Source organism: Lolium perenne, chromosome 4 (assembly GCF_019359855.2).
Source record: "Lolium perenne isolate Kyuss_39 chromosome 4, Kyuss_2.0, whole genome shotgun sequence".
Classification (NCBI taxonomy): Eukaryota; Viridiplantae; Streptophyta; class Magnoliopsida; order Poales; family Poaceae; genus Lolium; species Lolium perenne.
The window spans coordinates 26,579,004-26,596,218 of record NC_067247.2 but is presented as its reverse complement, the minus strand read 5'-3'; the positions used below and the strand labels follow the sequence as shown (position 1 = coordinate 26,596,218).

The window sequence follows — 17,215 nt, the reverse complement described above, 5'->3', positions numbered from 1 at the left end:
TCTTTTGAGCTAAAAAAATAGTGGACTATATGTATAATAGGAAATAGTGCGACCCGAATTTGTTTTCTTAGCCCAGAAATAGGCATATATATTTTTAATAAATTTCACTCTTGCATCGCATAGCAAGGACTTGTTTGTACGTGAAAAATAATTCGGATTCCAAACTGCAAAATTCAAAATATGTTTTTCGATTTATTTCAAAATGATGATTCATGGAGCCCGAGATCAACTCCCTATGGGTTATGGGAGGAAAACCCCACGTCGGTTTGGTAGTCGCGTGGGGGAGTCCAAGCCGGACTCCTAACGGACTTGCCTTCCGGCCGATAGAAGCGGGGTATTTGCTCGCCGGCCGGAGCGGAGAGAGAGATAGAAGCCGTTCGATCGCGGGGTGACAGGAAGCGTAGAATCCAACGAAAGGATGACTGAAACCAGTGAAGCCAGCCATGCCGCGCCAGTGAAGGACAAGGATCCGCCGCTGGAGCCGAAGCCGGAGAGGCAGAAGATGCAGGTGGAGGAGGTGAGCTGGCGGCAGCCGCCACCTCACTCTACCTTCGATCTCCCGCCGTACTACCAGGATCCAGATCCCGAGGCGCCGGAGTACTTCGACGACATGGCCGTGTTCTACCTGGAGGCGGCCCGCCGCCTCCCCATCGCCCAGATGCCGAAGCTCGCCTGCTACCTCTCCTTGGGCGGCCTCCTCCTCGGCCTCAACAATCCGGTCACCAACATCATCGTCAACGCCATCTACCTCATGGGAAGCTCCAGAGCCTCCGACGCCCTGCCGGCCGGCGTCGACCCGGTGCGGCACGCCGCGGACAGGGCCTCGTACGTCGACATTGCGCGCAAGTCCCGCGCCGCACTCGTCGTCTTCATGACCTTCTACTTCCGCCACCTCACCCAGGCCCAGGCCAAGCGCTACCTCCGCGCCGCCCGCCACGACCTCGCTCTGGCGATCGGCCTCGTCGAGTGGCACCGCAATGCCGGTGGCTTCGAGCTATCCCCGGACTGTAGCAGGACCAGGACAGCGCTCCGTTACGCCGCCAAAGTACCCATGCTGCTGGACGACCCCCACGACCTCGTGCAGCTCCTGGCGTCCAGGTTCCCATGCCACCTGCTCGACCCTGTCCTCGACGACCTCCGCCGAGGGGGACAGCTCAGCGTCGGCCGCGTCAACGACATCCTCAACTTGCTTCGACACCCATGGTCGCCGCCGCCGCCGCCACTGCCGGCCCCCACTCCCGGCACCTTCCATGATGCCGACGGGAACGTCACCATAATCGCCAACATCGGGCAGGACCTCTTCTCCACCACGACCATTACAAGACACCGTGCCGCAACTTTGGATAACAACAAACACGGCGACTTTGTCACCACGACCACCATCTCTAGGCATCCTAGCCGCCCCAACGACGACAACGACGATTTGGCCGCCGCCGCCTATCTGACGACAGGATCAGACACGAAAAGCAGACTATGCTCCTTCCTGAACAGCACCACCGCGCTTCAACTGCAACCGGACACCAACTCTCTCAAGATGTGCCTTCTCGACACCATACACGCCTTGTACATCCAGGCGCTCGCCATGCTGCCGAGCGACCACCAGCCCCGCCTCCTCCGCGCCATGCTGGCCGGCGGGCACTGTTACGGCGTCATGGAGGACCCCGTGTCCAACATCGTCGTCAACTCCATCTGGTACAACGCACGCTTCCCAGACCCCCAAACCGCCAATGAGGAAGACGAGGATTTCCTGATCACTAGCAGCCGTGCCGAATCATCTTCTCTCCACGGACTCATCGCCATCCTCCGCGCCGATCGTGGCGTCACGGAGCAAGAGGCGGTGGCATGCCTCCGTGACAACCTCCGCAACCTCTCTCACCTGATGAGCTCTCTGAACCACCAATCTTTGGCTGCCGCGGCAGAGGCGGCCAAACACCCCCAGCCGGCTGCCCTCGTGGCATTCCTCACGACGTTGCTGACACCTGAGAAAGGTGATCACCTGCGCTCCTTGCTGACAAACAAAAATGCTCTCTCCAATGCTGACTTCAAAGATCTAAACACGATGATAGCCGGCAATGACGTTGCAGCAGCACCGGTGCAAATAATGGCTGCGACTCCTAATCCGGGCCGATCGGCCTTGAACACAATGCCTGGGGCGACGGGGCCAGGGGGAATGTCCATGTTCAGCACGTCCATCTTCAACAAGATGCCCGCCGCACTGGTGCAAACAACGGTGCCTGATCGCGGGCCGAAGTCTTATGTTCGTACCAAGGTCGAAGAACTGCTTCTGGACTACGGACGTAATTATCCTCTGGTAAATTTATATTTATACAGACTCCATTTCTTATATACCTCTCAACTTCTCTCTGCCGTCGGCTGGTCGTCGTCCTTGTTACTTATTAGTCTGTTCAATTTCGCTTGTTTCAGGGACCTCGGTACAAGCTTTGCGTCATCTGCGGAATGGCGTCCAAGTCATGGTACTGCTTCAGAGGCACAACATGCTACCATGTCAACTTTCTGGCGAGCACCCTTGTTCCAAATGACGATGCTACCACGTCACCCCCTCCAGAGTGCAGACTGTTCTTCACCGAATTCTGGACCAATGCTGATGACGGCTTTGAATCCTCAAAGAAGCCACCCGTCTGCTGCCCGATTCAGGACTACCATGCATTCCCTGGTAAGCCAACCATTGATCCTCTTTTCGCAGCTATGATGATTACGGTAGAATTGCATCAACAACGATGCAAAGGGATTTACAGCCAGGTCATGATTATTGATTGACATGAGCATATCATGTTTGTTTTGATTTTGTGAACAGGTCGCTGCTTCATCTGCGAGTGCGCTTTGGTACGGATTGTGCATCCCCCTTGTGGCAACTACTTCTTGCGCCAAGAGTACTCCACTGATTCGTTATGTGCCATCACGGCGCGTCATGCAGAATTTGGTGAGTAGGGTGTATATATGTGGTCGGACACTGATCTTGGTGAGTAGGATTCAAGTGCTCGTGGAAAGGGTGTAGTATGTGTTTGTGTGGTTGGCTTCTAGGCTAAGGATAGTTTGGCGGTGTCAGTTGTAACGTGTGTCATAATTGTTGCTCGTGTTCTCCTCTTGAGTGGTAGGGTCAAATATATAGTATCCGTCGTCCAAATTCTATTTTGCATTACCAACCAAGCAAAACAAAAAAAATTACACTTTGGTGGAGCCCAAACTTTCCAACCCGGAGCATTGAGAGACAGTGAAATTAGCCCCTCATATTGCATTTTGTAGGCCGACGAGGCGGGGTATTGACCATCTTTAGTGAGCTTCCATCAAATACTATAAGCGACCTCATGGTCAAGTTAGATATTGGATACCATCTCCCATAGAGTGACAAATAGTTGGATGTGCTCCATGTCGAAACCACTGTGAGAGCTACTTCGGTTGACCCAAAAGTTGTTATCAAGAGCCTTTCGGACGGTGCATTTTTTATTTTTTTTGTGCAATATCCTTTAACCAAATAACATTAAGCCAAGCCGAGCTCCAAACTTTTGCGTTTTCTCTATTTCCAACCGTAACCACTTTGGCCGCAAAAAGCTCATGGTCGTTGTAATTGCAAGGGTTCCCTAGGCTTATCCATGCCTTGTTCTCATCTACCCACTCAAGCCAAAGTCATCTAATCATTAGAGCAGCAGCAAACTTGTGGAGGTGTAGTTTCCCAAGGCCACCAAGCTTTGTGGGGCTGTAAACTTTGTCCCAATTACCATTGCATTTTTCAGCGTAAACTTTATCTCCTCCTACCCACAAATAATATCTTAGGAGGGCAATGATTCCTTTTGTAACATCTTTTGGAAGATCAATATAAATGATATGGTAGATAGCTTGGGATGTGAGCACAGCCCTAACCAAGATGCTATATTAACATTTTTCCAATTCCCGGAGGAAAACTTTCCGGCTATTTTATCTTCAACATATTGAAGCTCCACTCTTCTTAGCCAGTAAACACTCAAAGGAAGCCCCAAATATAGCATTGAGAAGGTGTTTCTTGTTGCCGGGAATGATTGCAATATGTCATCAAGATCAAGATCCTCACAAACAGACAGGGGCTTCAAGACTTCTTGACAACTTGCACTCAAGCAAGTGACAACTCCAAAGGTTGCAAGGATGGAGGCAGGGTTTTCAATATCCTCTTTGATCGGTGCCATGAAGACCGCCACTCATTGGCATAAAGAAAGTGCGGGCCATATGATTTCTTCCTCGTAGCGGGCGGAGGAGCCCTTGCGAAGTTTCCTTTCTAGCAGATGATTGATGGGATCAATGGGAAGGGCAAAAAGGAGGGGCGGTGGAGGGTCGCCTTTCCTAAGGCACACCATTGAGGAGAACTCGCAAGATGGAGGTTGAGAGAAGATTCCAAACCCATTCGGAGAACTTTTGCGGGAAGGCACAATGACGAAGAAGATCCATGAGATAGTCCCACCTAACCGAATCGAACGCCTTCTTAATGTCAAGTTTGAAGAGGTAGCAAGGAGTTTTTGATTGATGGAATTTGCTTGCAAGGTTTCTCACATACATGTAATTATCATGAATCCTTCTCTTCTTGATGAAAGTACTTTGTGCATTTGACACAAGGGAGTCCATATGGGGAGCAAGTCTTGATTCCATCATCTTGGAATATATTTTGCAATTTCATGTATGAGGCTAATTGGCCTAAAATTCGGCACATCTTCGGCCTCCACTTTCTTTGGAGTTATTGATATGATGGCGGAGTTGATCCAATGCAGGTGTGTCACACAAAGTCTATGAAAATTGTTGATGATGACTTGCATGTCTTCCGGTTTGAGTATATTCGAACAATCTTCATAAAAATCCCTGGTGTAGCCATCGGGTCCGGATGCCTTGTCAATAGAACACCCAAAGATGGAACTCTTCTCTTCTTCTGTGAAATCTCCATCTAAGTTGGAGAGATCACAATCCGGCACCGGTATGTCAGCCCAATTGAGATCTGAGGCTCTAGGGGCTCCTTTCTTCGTGACCGATAATAAGTGGTTATGGATGATATTTTTCTTTTCCTCACGGTTTGTGACCCACCCATTGTTGTTTTTGAGCCTATGAATAAAATTCTTTCTCCATCTAGCATTAATGCGAATGCGAAAGAATCTAGCGTTCATGTCACCATCTCCAAGATTAATAACTCTTGAGGCATGTATCTTTCTTGCACGCTCGGCCACAACCATGGCCATGCTAATAAACTTTCTCTTTAGTCTCCTCTGAAGGTGTTTTTTCTCCGACTAAGGATTATAGATTCTTGAGAAATGTCAAGCCTCAGAATGACATTCCAAGCCATGTGAAGTTGCACTTTAGACATCGGGAAAAGCCTTTTTCTCCATTTTCCTCGACCGTTGAGAAACCCTCTTTATCTTGTGGAAAAGATGTTGGCAATGTTACACATGAGGGAGACACTCATTCCAAGTTTCTTGCACTACATCCATGAAGTCCGACATTTTAATTAAAAAGTTCTCCAAGCAAAAGAATTTTGGTTTTCTTGGCCCGGCATCTCTTGCAAGAAGAGGGTAATAGTCGAATAACAATGAGGAGAGGGCATATAGGATGTAATTTGGGAACTCAATGTCACATTCTTTATTGCAAACTAAGGTGTCTAGATTGCTCAAAGTTGGATCATCCCTCTCATTGCTCCATGTGAACTTCCGGTTTTGGAGGTAAATTTCTTTTACCTCACAGGAATTTAGAGTGTTACAAAAGCGCATCATCCTACTACAGTTGGATTTTCTATGGTTTTTGTCTCATCACCTGTGACTAGCCACATTGTCCCTGATGCCGATTTTTCGTTGAGAATCTCTTGATAGAAAGCATCTTTGCGGCGTAGACATTTTTAAGTTTGAAGGTTATGTTAGTTTGCACAATGGTGACCATTCCGCAGGAGCGCCACGCATGAGGCGGAACATCTTGATCCTACTTCTGAGGAAGACAATTCAGTCCCGCCACGCTCCTTTCAGAATTGCTCTTGATTAGGTGCGGTAGTTCTTGATTTGGTAGTGACGAAGGGGAGTCCAAGATGGGCTCGAGTCCGAGTTCTAGCGTGAGTTGGGACTTGAGCCGCTGATCGATCGAGCCTATTTATGTCCCTCGGCGATGGGAGCGGGAAGGGGGATAGGACCTAATCGATCGATCGGGATGGCAGGAGACGGAGAAGCCGAGGACCGGATGACTGATGAAGAAAGGGAAAGGCGATACACTAGGTTTTTCGGCGAGGGGATGGCAACGCTGTGGGCTATCCTGGACTCGCCCGGGGGGGCGCAGTTCTGGGGCAAACGCCTAGAGGGCTACGGCCTCGGCGTATTACAACAAGCCATGGAGGAAGCCAGCCGCCGGAAGGGAAAGGAACCGACCAAGGAGTCGCCGCCGCGAGAGACGGAGAGGCACAAGATCCAGCGGGAGGAGGAGCAAGGGAATGAAGAAGAAGCCGATATCGATAACCGGATCACTAAAAGCAAGGAAAGGTTTTACAAGGAGAAGGAAGGACTCCTGCGGCTGCATCGGGCACTGCAGGTCGTCGGGGGCCCCCGCGTGGAGGGCTACGACCTCGACCTAATCGACCTACGCCGGGAGTATCAGCCGCCGGAGCCGGAGTCGGAGAAGATCCAGGAGGAGGAGAAGCAAGGGAGCTCGCCGCCACCGCCGTCGGAGCAAGCCAATACTCGGTGGTTCCCGAGCTCTTGGGGATCCTGGGTCACGTTTCCCAGGGAGCAGGACAACCCCGCGAACTGGATCACCGACGAGTACGGCGAGTGGAGGTCTCGCTATGACTGCACCGTAGCGCCCTACCACCGAACTACAGATCCCGAGGCGCCGCAGTACCTCGACGACATGTTTGCCTTCTACCAGGAGGCGGCCCGCCGCCTCCCCATCGCCCAGATGCCAGAGCTCGCCGGCGTTCTCTCCCACGGCGGCCTCCTTCTCGGCTTTAACGATCCCGTCACCAACATCATCGTCAACGCCATCTTTTTCATGGGAAAAATCAGCGACTTCGGCGTCCTGCCGCCAGGCACCGACCCGGCGCGGCACGCCGCGAACAGGGCCTCGTACGTTGACATCGCGCGCAGGTCCCGCGCCGCGCTCGTCGTCTTCATGACCTTCTACTTCCGACACCTCACCCAGGCGCAGGCCAAGCGCTACCTCCGCGCCGCGCGCCACGACCTCGCTCTTGCTATCAGCCTCGTCGAGTGGCACCGCACAATCTCGCATGAGCCGTCAGATGTGCTAAATCACCAGTTAGACGAGGTGTGGCCGGATTGCAACAGGACCAAGACCGCTGTCCGGTACGCCTCCGGTGCAGCCATGATGCTGTCCGATCACCACGACTTCGTGCGGCTCGTGGCATCCAGGTACCCTTGGCACCTGCTCGACTCTGTCCTAGACGACCTCCGCCGGGGGGAACAGCTCAGCGTCGGCCGTGTCAAGGACATCAGAAACTTGCTTCAACAGCCATGGTCGCCACCGCCGCCACTGCCGGCCCCTACTCCCGGCACCTTCCGAGACGCCCAAGGGAACGTGACCATAATCGTCAACATCGGACAGGAACTCTTCTCCACGACCACCATTACAAGAGACCGTGTGGCAGCTTTTAATAATAATAAGAGAAAGGGGGATATTGTCACCACGTCCACCATCTCGAGGCATCCGAGCTGCCGTCGGGACGACGACGACGACATGGCGGCCGCCGCCTCCCATCTGTCCACTGGTTCAGACACGGAGAGCAGGCTCCGCGCCCTGCTAAGAAGCACCACCACCACGCTGCAACTGCAACCGAACACCAAGTCTCTCAAGTTGTGCCTCCTCGACATGCCCATACACGGGTTGTATATCCAGGCGCTCGCCATGCTGCCGACTGACCACCAGCCCCGCCTCCTCCACGCCGTGCTGGCCGGCGGGCACTGCTACGGCGTCATGGAGGACCCCGTCTCCAACATTGTCGTCAACTCCATCTGGTACAACGCACGCTTCCCGCACCCCGAGACCCGTGCTGATGATGACCTGATCAAGGCCACTTGCTCCATGACCCGTGCCGAATTATCTTCTCTCGAAGGACTTATCGCCATCCTCCGCGCCGACCGCGGCATCACGGAGCAAGAGGCGGTGGCATGCCTCTGTACCAACCACTGCAACCTTTCTGAGCTGATGATGACGATGAGGAGCTCTCTGAACCAGCACTCTTTGGCTGCCGCGGCCAAGGCCGCCAAACACCCCCAGCCGGCTGCCCTTGTGGCATTCCTCACCACATTTCTGCCCCCAGAGAAATGTGTTCGTTTGCGCTCCTTGCTGAACGCTAAACCTGCTCTCTCGGACGCTGACTTCACGGAGCTAAGCACGATGATAGCCGGCTATGACGTTGCAGCAGCAGAGGTGAAAAGAATGGCTGCGACTGCTGATCCGGGCAAATCGGCCTTTAACACAATGCCTGCGGCGAGGGTGGGAGGGTTCGGAACACCCTCTGCGGTGCCCCTCTTCAACTTCAAGACGGTGTCCCCGGCGGTGCAAAGCACGGGTTTCAGTTTCAACACAGTGCCCGCCGCACCGGTGCAAAGACAGTCTTACCTTCGTGCCAAGGTTGAAGAACTGCTGCTCGACTATGGCCATCCTATGGTAAAAATATGCACACACACACACACACACACACACACACACACACTCTTGTTCTTACCTCTCAGATTACTCTCTTCCATCGTCGTCCTCATTAGTCTGTTCAATTCTGCTTGTTTCAGGGACCTCATTACAAGCTTGGCGTCATCTGTGGAGTTGCTTTGATGTTTTTCTCCAGGCACAACAGAGGCACAACATGCTACCATGTCAACTTTCTGGCCAGCAAACCTGCTGATAACCCAAATGATGATACCTCTTCACCCCCTGAGTGCATGCTTTTCTTCGCCCAATTCTGTGACCCAGCCCTTGATAATTTTGAACCATCCGAGAAACCGCCCATCTGCTGCCCGATTCAGGACTACCATGCATTCCCTGGTAAGCCAGCCATTGAACTTATTTTTCGTTGCTGTTATGATTAGCGTAGATAATTACCTACAACAAAGATACAAAGGAATTACAGCTAGCTCTCTTGATTATATACACATGAACTTATCATGTTTGTTTTGATTTTGCCAACAGGTCGCTGCTTCATCTGCGAGGGTGATGAGAATGCTGGGGCTAGGATTGTGCATCCCCCCTTTGACAACTATTTCATGGGCCATTTGGTCCCTACTGATTCACTATGTGCTATCGCGGAGCATCACGCAGATCTTCCGTAGGAAGCAATTATGCACGTGGTCTGACTGGTCGTGGAAAGAATGTTTGAGTTTGGAAATGTTATGGTTGAAAGACAGAAATATATTATGGGTCCTGGGCTTCCTTCAGGAGCATGGAAATATTTTTAGCCGGCTCCCACGAGCCCCATCGTGTAGTATCCTTGATTTTAACCTGAAAATCCATTGTAAAATCATCTGAATACAGTTGTGATTAGTCATCATGTTAACTGTCGAGTAAGGTAGCTTTAGTGTGGAAGCTACTGTGACTGTTTACTGTTGTACCTATGATCCATGTTTTATCATGCTTGTTTGATTGTTTTTTGCGAGATGTAAATATAGGTGGAGCTAATTAGCTGAAACTAGGGTTGTGCATTCGTTCCTTCCGAGGTTTATAAAAATAAAGTAGATGTTGTTTTATTTAAAGTTGATTTCGAGAAGGCCTACAATAAGATTAATTGGTCTTTGCTTAAAAAAATGTTAGAGTTAATTCCACGTTTTACCTTGTACTTGTGTATTTGTGACACATATTACCTCGTTTAGCAGAACTTCTACCGAAATATATCATTTAGCCCAGTTTAGCATTTTACTTGTGTTGGTCAGATAGGACCGGCACGCTAGGTCAATGTGGCGCGAAAAAATCGGTAAAGATCAGAGGTCGACCTCGACGATCATCTCCAAACTTAACATCTCCATTTGTTACATTCTTGTCATCATTTTGATCTTCTAAACCATCCAAAAGTGCAACCACATAGCAGCAATTTCCAATGAGTTTATTGAGCTGAGATAAACTTTTACTCCATTTCTTTTATCCATGCCTGAGAGTTTTGAATTTTGCAGTAAGGTCTTGGGAAGAATTTTTATAAACCCCTTGGTTATACCAATTGGTGGCTACAACATTATTGAAATCTTCATATTCAGTCCAATACTCCTCAAATCTGAAAATCCTTGCCTTGGGAATTTTTGTGCCAATCTTTATTTGTATAGGAATAATATGATCACAGGATAATTTTGCAAGTGGAATAGCCATAGTATCTGGATATTTAGATGTCCATTCTGCTGAGGTGAAGATCCAGTCAAGTCTTTCAAGCAATGGGTTCTCTTGCTTATTACTCCATGAGTAAAACCTTCCTTTTAAAGGATTTTCTTCCAAGTCCAGGTGTTGTATGATATTGTTGAAGAGTAGCATGTTGTTATGACCACCACCAGGTCTATTTCTGTTATTTGGGCTTCTCATCAAATTGAAGTCTCCAATAAACATCCACATGTTGTGTTCATCTCGGTCGAGGGAAAGAAGCCAGTTTGTAAAGAGATTTCTACCATCAGTGCTAGTTGGTCCATAAATATTCGTAATTGTCCATTCATCTCCATTCATATTACATTTGAACTTGACAGTGATTTCGACATGATACTGGTGAATGACAGTGCCAGTAAATTGTGATCCAACCCATATAATAATAAGTCCCCCCGAAATGCCAATTCAAGGAACATATGCAAACTGGTTAAATTTTCTCGGGCAAAGTTTCCTCATGTAAGCGTGATCAAAGTGCTCCTTTTTTGTTTCCTGTAAACATACGATATTGTAACTACTCTCATCTATTTTCTTGTTTAAATCATCCTATCTGACTTGGATAATACCTCTCAGGTTACAGTCCAAAACACACCAGGTTCTATTCATTAAATAAACTGATAATGATTATTGTTGCCCTGTATGAGTACGATACATGAGCTCTATCTCGATCTGTATATTGGTTGCAACTGCACTTTTTTCTGTTATGTCTTTTGCAGAATTTCTCAATGTATTTGAGGTAGTATATGCCTTTTTTCATGTGTGGAACAGAGTAGTGCAATATATAGAATAGGAAAATGCAAGTGACACAGAGAGGCATAGAATAACTCGAAGCAACACTAGATAAGGAAATTGTTCTGATGTGAGAAACAAATAAGGTTCTGCTGCTGAAAAATAAAACGACATCCTCGAAACTAGGGATAAATAGGCAGTTTAAATTTGTCCTACCTACAGCCATATAGATATCTGATTCAGACTATGATTTGAGCTATCATACAAGAGAGCTCCATCAGATACCACCTCAAGTGGCATCTAGCACAGGCCGGTGCCTATGGCCTGCACAGTCTTCATCGGAAGGAAAGGAGGTGGTGGAGCATCATGATCGATTGCAACAACTTCGAATTTTGGTGCTACATCTAGTGCAAACATGGTTTCATCCCCATCAGCTTCCTCCTGTTCAGCTAAAGGAATGAAGCTTGTTGCCGTACAACTTGCAGCGTCCTTGTATCCACCATTATGCTTGGAAATTCTTTCACTCCTCCGAACAATGCTAACTTCAGTTATTGTCTTCTTCTTCCTCTTGCTCTTGGGGAATTCAGCTAGCTTGTTGATCTCTTCCACAACATCATCAGAGATTTCGACAATGTCTCTCGATTGGGAGGGCTGGCTGACATCAGTATCAACTGTGTTGACCTGAAGGAAACACTTCTTGATCAGGACATTATTTTCTTGGACATCAACAATCGATTCATTGATAACTTTTGTTCCTCCAAGCTTCGGGATTATATCATGAGCATTGACCACCAGGTTTGAGATCAACCCTTGCAGAGCTTCAATTTGATCAGCCATCTGGTTCTGTAGATCTGCAGGAGCTGGCTGATTCAGATCAGGAACTTGAGCTGCATTTTCATCAGGTTGTGGATCACCGCAGGAGCTGGCTGATTCAGATCAGGAACTTGAGCTGCATTTTCATCAGGTTGTGGATCACCGTGCCGTGCTTCAGGTGCATCGTCCTGTACCCCCTGTTCCATAGGTTGCTGATTTTCATGTTGTTGAGCCGCAACAGGGTTATCTCCATGCACTTGGTGTTGCTGGGCCGCAGCAGCTTGTCCATGACCGTGTCCTCCTACCCAGATGTCATCAAAACCCATATGCATTGGGTGAGGATTGATGTCGCCCGGTGGGATCGGATCCTCATCTCCTCCAAGTGCACCAAAAAGAGTACTAGACAAAATATATGTCGGGCATGTCCAGGAATCTCCATGACCATGATTAGAGCTGTTTGATGGCGCGTGATGCACACGTCCGTTGGGAATCCCAAGAGGAAGGTGTGATGCGCACAACAGTAAGTTTTCCCTTAGAAAGAAACCAAGTTTATCGAACCAGTAGGAGATGAAGGCCACGTGAAGGTTGTTGGTGACGGAGTGTAGTGCGGCGCAACACCAGGGATTCCGGCGCCAACGTGGAACCTGCACAACACAATCAAAATATTTTGCCCCAACGTAACAGTGAGGTTGTCAATCTCACCGGCTTGCTGTAAACAAAGGATTAAATGTATAGTGTGGAAGATGATGTTTGTTTGCGAAGAACGGTAGAGAACAATGATTGCAGTAGATTGTATTCAGATATAAAAGAATGGACCGGGGTCCACAGTTCACTAGTGGTGTCTCTCCCATAAGATAAATAGCATGTTGGGTGAACAAATTACAGTTGGGCAATTGACAAATAGAGATGCATACATATCATGATGATTACTATGAGATTTAATCAGGGCATTACGACAAAGTACATAGACCGCTATCCAGCATGCATCTATGCCTAAAAAGTCTACCTTCGAGTTAGCATCCGCACCCCTTCCAGTATTAAGTTGCAAACAACAGACAATTGGATTAAGTATGGTGCGTAATGTAATCAACACAAATATCCTTAGACAAAGCATTGATGTTTTATCCCTAGTGGCAACAGCACATCCACAACCTTAGAACTTTCTGTCACTATCCCAGATTCAATGGAGGCATGAACCCACTATCGAGCATAAATACTCCCTCTTGGAGTCACAAGTATAAACTTGGCCAGAGCCTCTACTAGCAACGGAGAGCATGCAAGAACATAAACAACATATGTATGATAGATTGATAATCAACTTGACATAGTATTCAATATTAATCGGATCCCAACAAACACAACATGTAACATTACAAATAGATGATCTTGATCATGATAGACAGCTCACAAGATCTAACATGATAGCACAATGAGGAGAAGACAACCATCTAGCTACTGCTATGGACCCATAGTCCAAGGATTAACTACTCACGCATCAATCCGGAGGCGGACATGATGATGTAGAGCCCTCCGGTGATGATTCCCCTCTCCGGAAGGGTGCCGGAGGCGATCTCCTGAATCCCCCGAGATGGGATTGGCCGCGGCGGCGTCTCTGGAAGTATTTCCGTATCGTGGCTCTCGGTAATAGGGTTTTCGCGACGGAGAGTTTAAGTAGGCGGAAGGGCAGAGTCGGAGGGCTGACGAGGGGCCCACACCATAGGCCGGCGCGGGCCCCTCCCAGGCCGCGCCGCCCTATGGTCTGTCCACCTCGTGGCCCCACTTCGTATGCTCTTCGATCTTCTGAAAGCTCCGTGGAAAAATAAGACCCTGGGCGTTGATTTCGTCCAATTCCGAGAATATTTCCTTTGTAGGATTTCGGAAACCAAAAACAGCAGAAAACAGCAACTGGCGCTTCGGCATCTCGTTAATAGGTTAGTGCCGGAAAATGCATAATAATGATGTAAAGTATGTATAAAACATGTGAGTATTGTCATAAAAGTAGCATGGAACATAAGAAATTATAGATACGTTTGAGATGTATCAAGCATCCCCAAGCTTAGTTCCTACTCGCCCTCGAGTAGGTAAACGATAACAATGATAATTTCTGAAGTGACATGCTATCATAATCTTGATCAATACTATTGTAAAGCATATGAAGTGAATGCAGTGATTCGAAGCAATGGTAAAGACAATGATTAAACAACTGAATCATATAACAAAGACTTTTCATGAATAGTACTTTCAAGACAAGCATCAATAAGACTTGCATAGGAGTTAACTCATAAAGCAATAAATTCTTAGTAGAAAGTTTTGAAGCAACACAAAGGAAGATATAAGTTTCAGCAGTTGCTTTCAACTTCAACATGTATATCTCATGGATAATTGTTAACACAAAGTAATATGATGAATGCAAATAAGCAAGTATGTAGGAATCAATGCACACAGTTGACACAAGTGTTTGCTTCTAAGATAGAAAGAAGTAGGTAAACTGACTCAACATAAAGTAAAAGAATGGCCCTTCGCAGAGGGAAGCATGGATTACTATTTTTGTGCTAGAGCTTTTATTTTAAAAACTTAGAAACAATTTTGTCAACGGTAGTAATAATTCATATGTGTTATGTATAAGACATCTTATAAGTTGCAAGCCTCATGCATAGAATACCAATAGTGCTCGCACCTTGTCCTAATTAGCTTGGATTAACATGGATTATCATTGCATAACATATGTTTCAACCAAGTGTCACAAAGGGGTACCTCTATGCCGCCTGTACAAAGGTCCAAGGAGATAAATCGCATTTGATTTCTCGTTTTTGATAGATCTCAACTAAGGACATCCATACCGGGACAACATAGAAAACAGATAATGGACTCCTCTTTAATGCATAAGCATTCAACAACTGATAATATTCTCATAAGAGATTGAGGATTAGTGTCCAAACTGAAACTTCCACCATGATTCATGGCTTTAGTTAGCGGCCCAATGTTCTTCTCTAACAATATGCATACTCAATACATTTGATCATGAAAATCGCCCTTACTTCAGACAAGACGAACATGCATAGCAACTCACATGATATTCAACAAAGGTGTAAAATTTGATGGCGTCCCCAGAAACATGGTTACCGCTCAACAAGCAACTTATAAGAAATAAGATACATAGCAACATATTCAATACCACAATAGTTTTTAAGGCTATTTTCCCATGAGCTATGTGTTGCAAAGACAAGGAATGAAATTTTAAAGGTAGCACTCAAGTAATTTACTTTGGAATGGCAGAGAAATACCATGTAGTAGGTAGGTATGATGGACACAAATGGCATAGTTTTTGGCTCAAGGATTTGGATGTGATGACCCACAAGTATAGGGGGTGTATCATAGTACTTTCGATAAATAAGAGTGTCGAACCCAACGAGGAGCAGAAGGTGTTGACAAGCAGCTTCGATGAAGGATATGCTCATAGACAAGTATTCAGGGGGTTTTGATATAGCAGATAAATAAAGTACAAGTAAATAAAATGCGAGAGTAATAGTTGCAGCAAGTGGGCCAATCCTTTTTAGCACAAAGGACAAGCCGGTTTGTTTACTTATAATGACCAAACGTTCTTGAGGACACACGGGAATTTAGTCTAGTGCTCTCGCTTCATATAGTTGATTAATCTTCATTGTTTTGATAAGTGTTGTGTGGGTGAACCTATGCTAATGCATCGCCCTTCCTAGGACTAATACATACTTGTGATTATACCCCTTGCAAGCATCCGCAAATACAAGAAAGTAATTAAGATAAATCTAACCACAGCCTTAAACTCTAAGATCCTGCTATCCCTCATGCACCGATATACCAACAGGGGTTCAGGTTGCTGTCACTCCGGCAACCCCACAATTAGCAAACGAATACAAGATGTATTCCCCTAGGCCCATAAAGGTGAAGTATCATGTAGTCGATGTTCACATGACACCACTAGAAGAATAACACCACAACTTAAATATCATAACATTGAATATTACTCAACATAGTTCACTACTAACATTTAGACTTCACCCATGTCCTCAAGAACTAAACGAACTACTCACGAGACATCATATGGAACATGATCAGAGGTGATATGATGATGAATAACAATCTGAAAATAAACCTTGGTTCAATGGTTTCACTCAATAGCATCAATAACAAGGAGTAATCAATACCGGGAGAGTTTCCCCTATCAAACAATCAAGATTCAACCCTAGATGTTACAGCGGTGACGAGGTGCAGCGGTGGAGATGATGGTGTCGGCGGTGGAGATGATGGTGATGATGATCCCAATGAAGTCCAGCTCGATGACGGTGACAATGGCGTCGATTTCCCCCTCCGGGACGGAATTTCCCCAGCGGATTTCAGCCTGCCGGAGAGCTCTTTTCTCTCTGGTGTTTTCCGCCCCGCAGAGGCGGCTGTGTCTCCTCGCGATTATTCCCAGCACCTTAGGTTTTCGGGTAGATGAAGTACGCGAAAGAGAGGCGGCCGAAGGGGGCTGTGGGCCCCTCCCCACAAGGCGGCGCGGCCAGGGCAGGGCCCGCGCCGGCCTATGGGGGGGCCATGGCGGCCCTCCTTGGCTCCTCCTTTTGGCTGGCTCATTCTTCTGGAAAAATAAGATCTTCGGTGTAATTTCCGTCAATTGTTGATCTCCAGAAATATTGCATTCTGACGGTGCTTTTTCCAGTAGAATCCTTACTCCGGTGAATGATTCTTCAATAATCATGAAACATGCAAAATAGGTGAAATAACATAAGTATCATCTCTAAATATGAAATATATCAATGAATAACAGTAAATTATGATATAAAATAGTGATGCAAAATGGACGTATCAGGATGCACGAGAAGTATTTCCTCTCAGTACAAGGCTTTGGCTAGCAAGGTTGTTTGAAGCAAACACAAGTATGAACCGGTACAGCAAAACTTACATAAGAACATATTGCAAGCATTATAAGACTCTACACTGTCTTCCTTATTGTTCAAACACTTCACCAGAAAATATCTAGACTCTAGAAAGACCAATTATGCAAACCAAAGTTCAACAAGCTCTATGGTAGTTCTTCATTAATAGGTGCAAAGTACATGATGCAAGAGCTTAAACATGATCTATTTGAGCACAACAATTGCCAAGTATCAAATTATTCAAGACAATATACCAATTACCACATGAAGCATTTTCTGTTTCCAACCATATAACAATGAACGAAGCAGTTTCAACCTTCGACATGAACATTAAAGGTAAAGCTAAGAACACCAGTGTTCATATGAACGAGCGGAGCGTGTCTTTCTCCCACACAAAGAATGCT

At 47.0% G+C, this 17,215-nt stretch overlaps 1 protein-coding gene across 1 annotated transcript; it reads left to right on the top strand.

The window, feature by feature from the left end:
* Nucleotides 1–130: 130 nt before the first annotated feature.
* On the top strand, nucleotides 131–3,137 carry LOC127291986 (uncharacterized). The gene is made up of 3 exons (XM_051321330.2): nucleotides 131–2,311; nucleotides 2,425–2,674; nucleotides 2,816–3,137. The coding sequence occupies exons 1-3, from the start codon at nucleotides 419–421 to the stop codon at nucleotides 2,947–2,949; spliced, it is 2,277 nt and encodes a 758-aa protein (XP_051177290.1). The 5' UTR covers nucleotides 131–418; the 3' UTR covers nucleotides 2,950–3,137.
* Nucleotides 3,138–17,215: the final 14,078 nt, after the last annotated feature.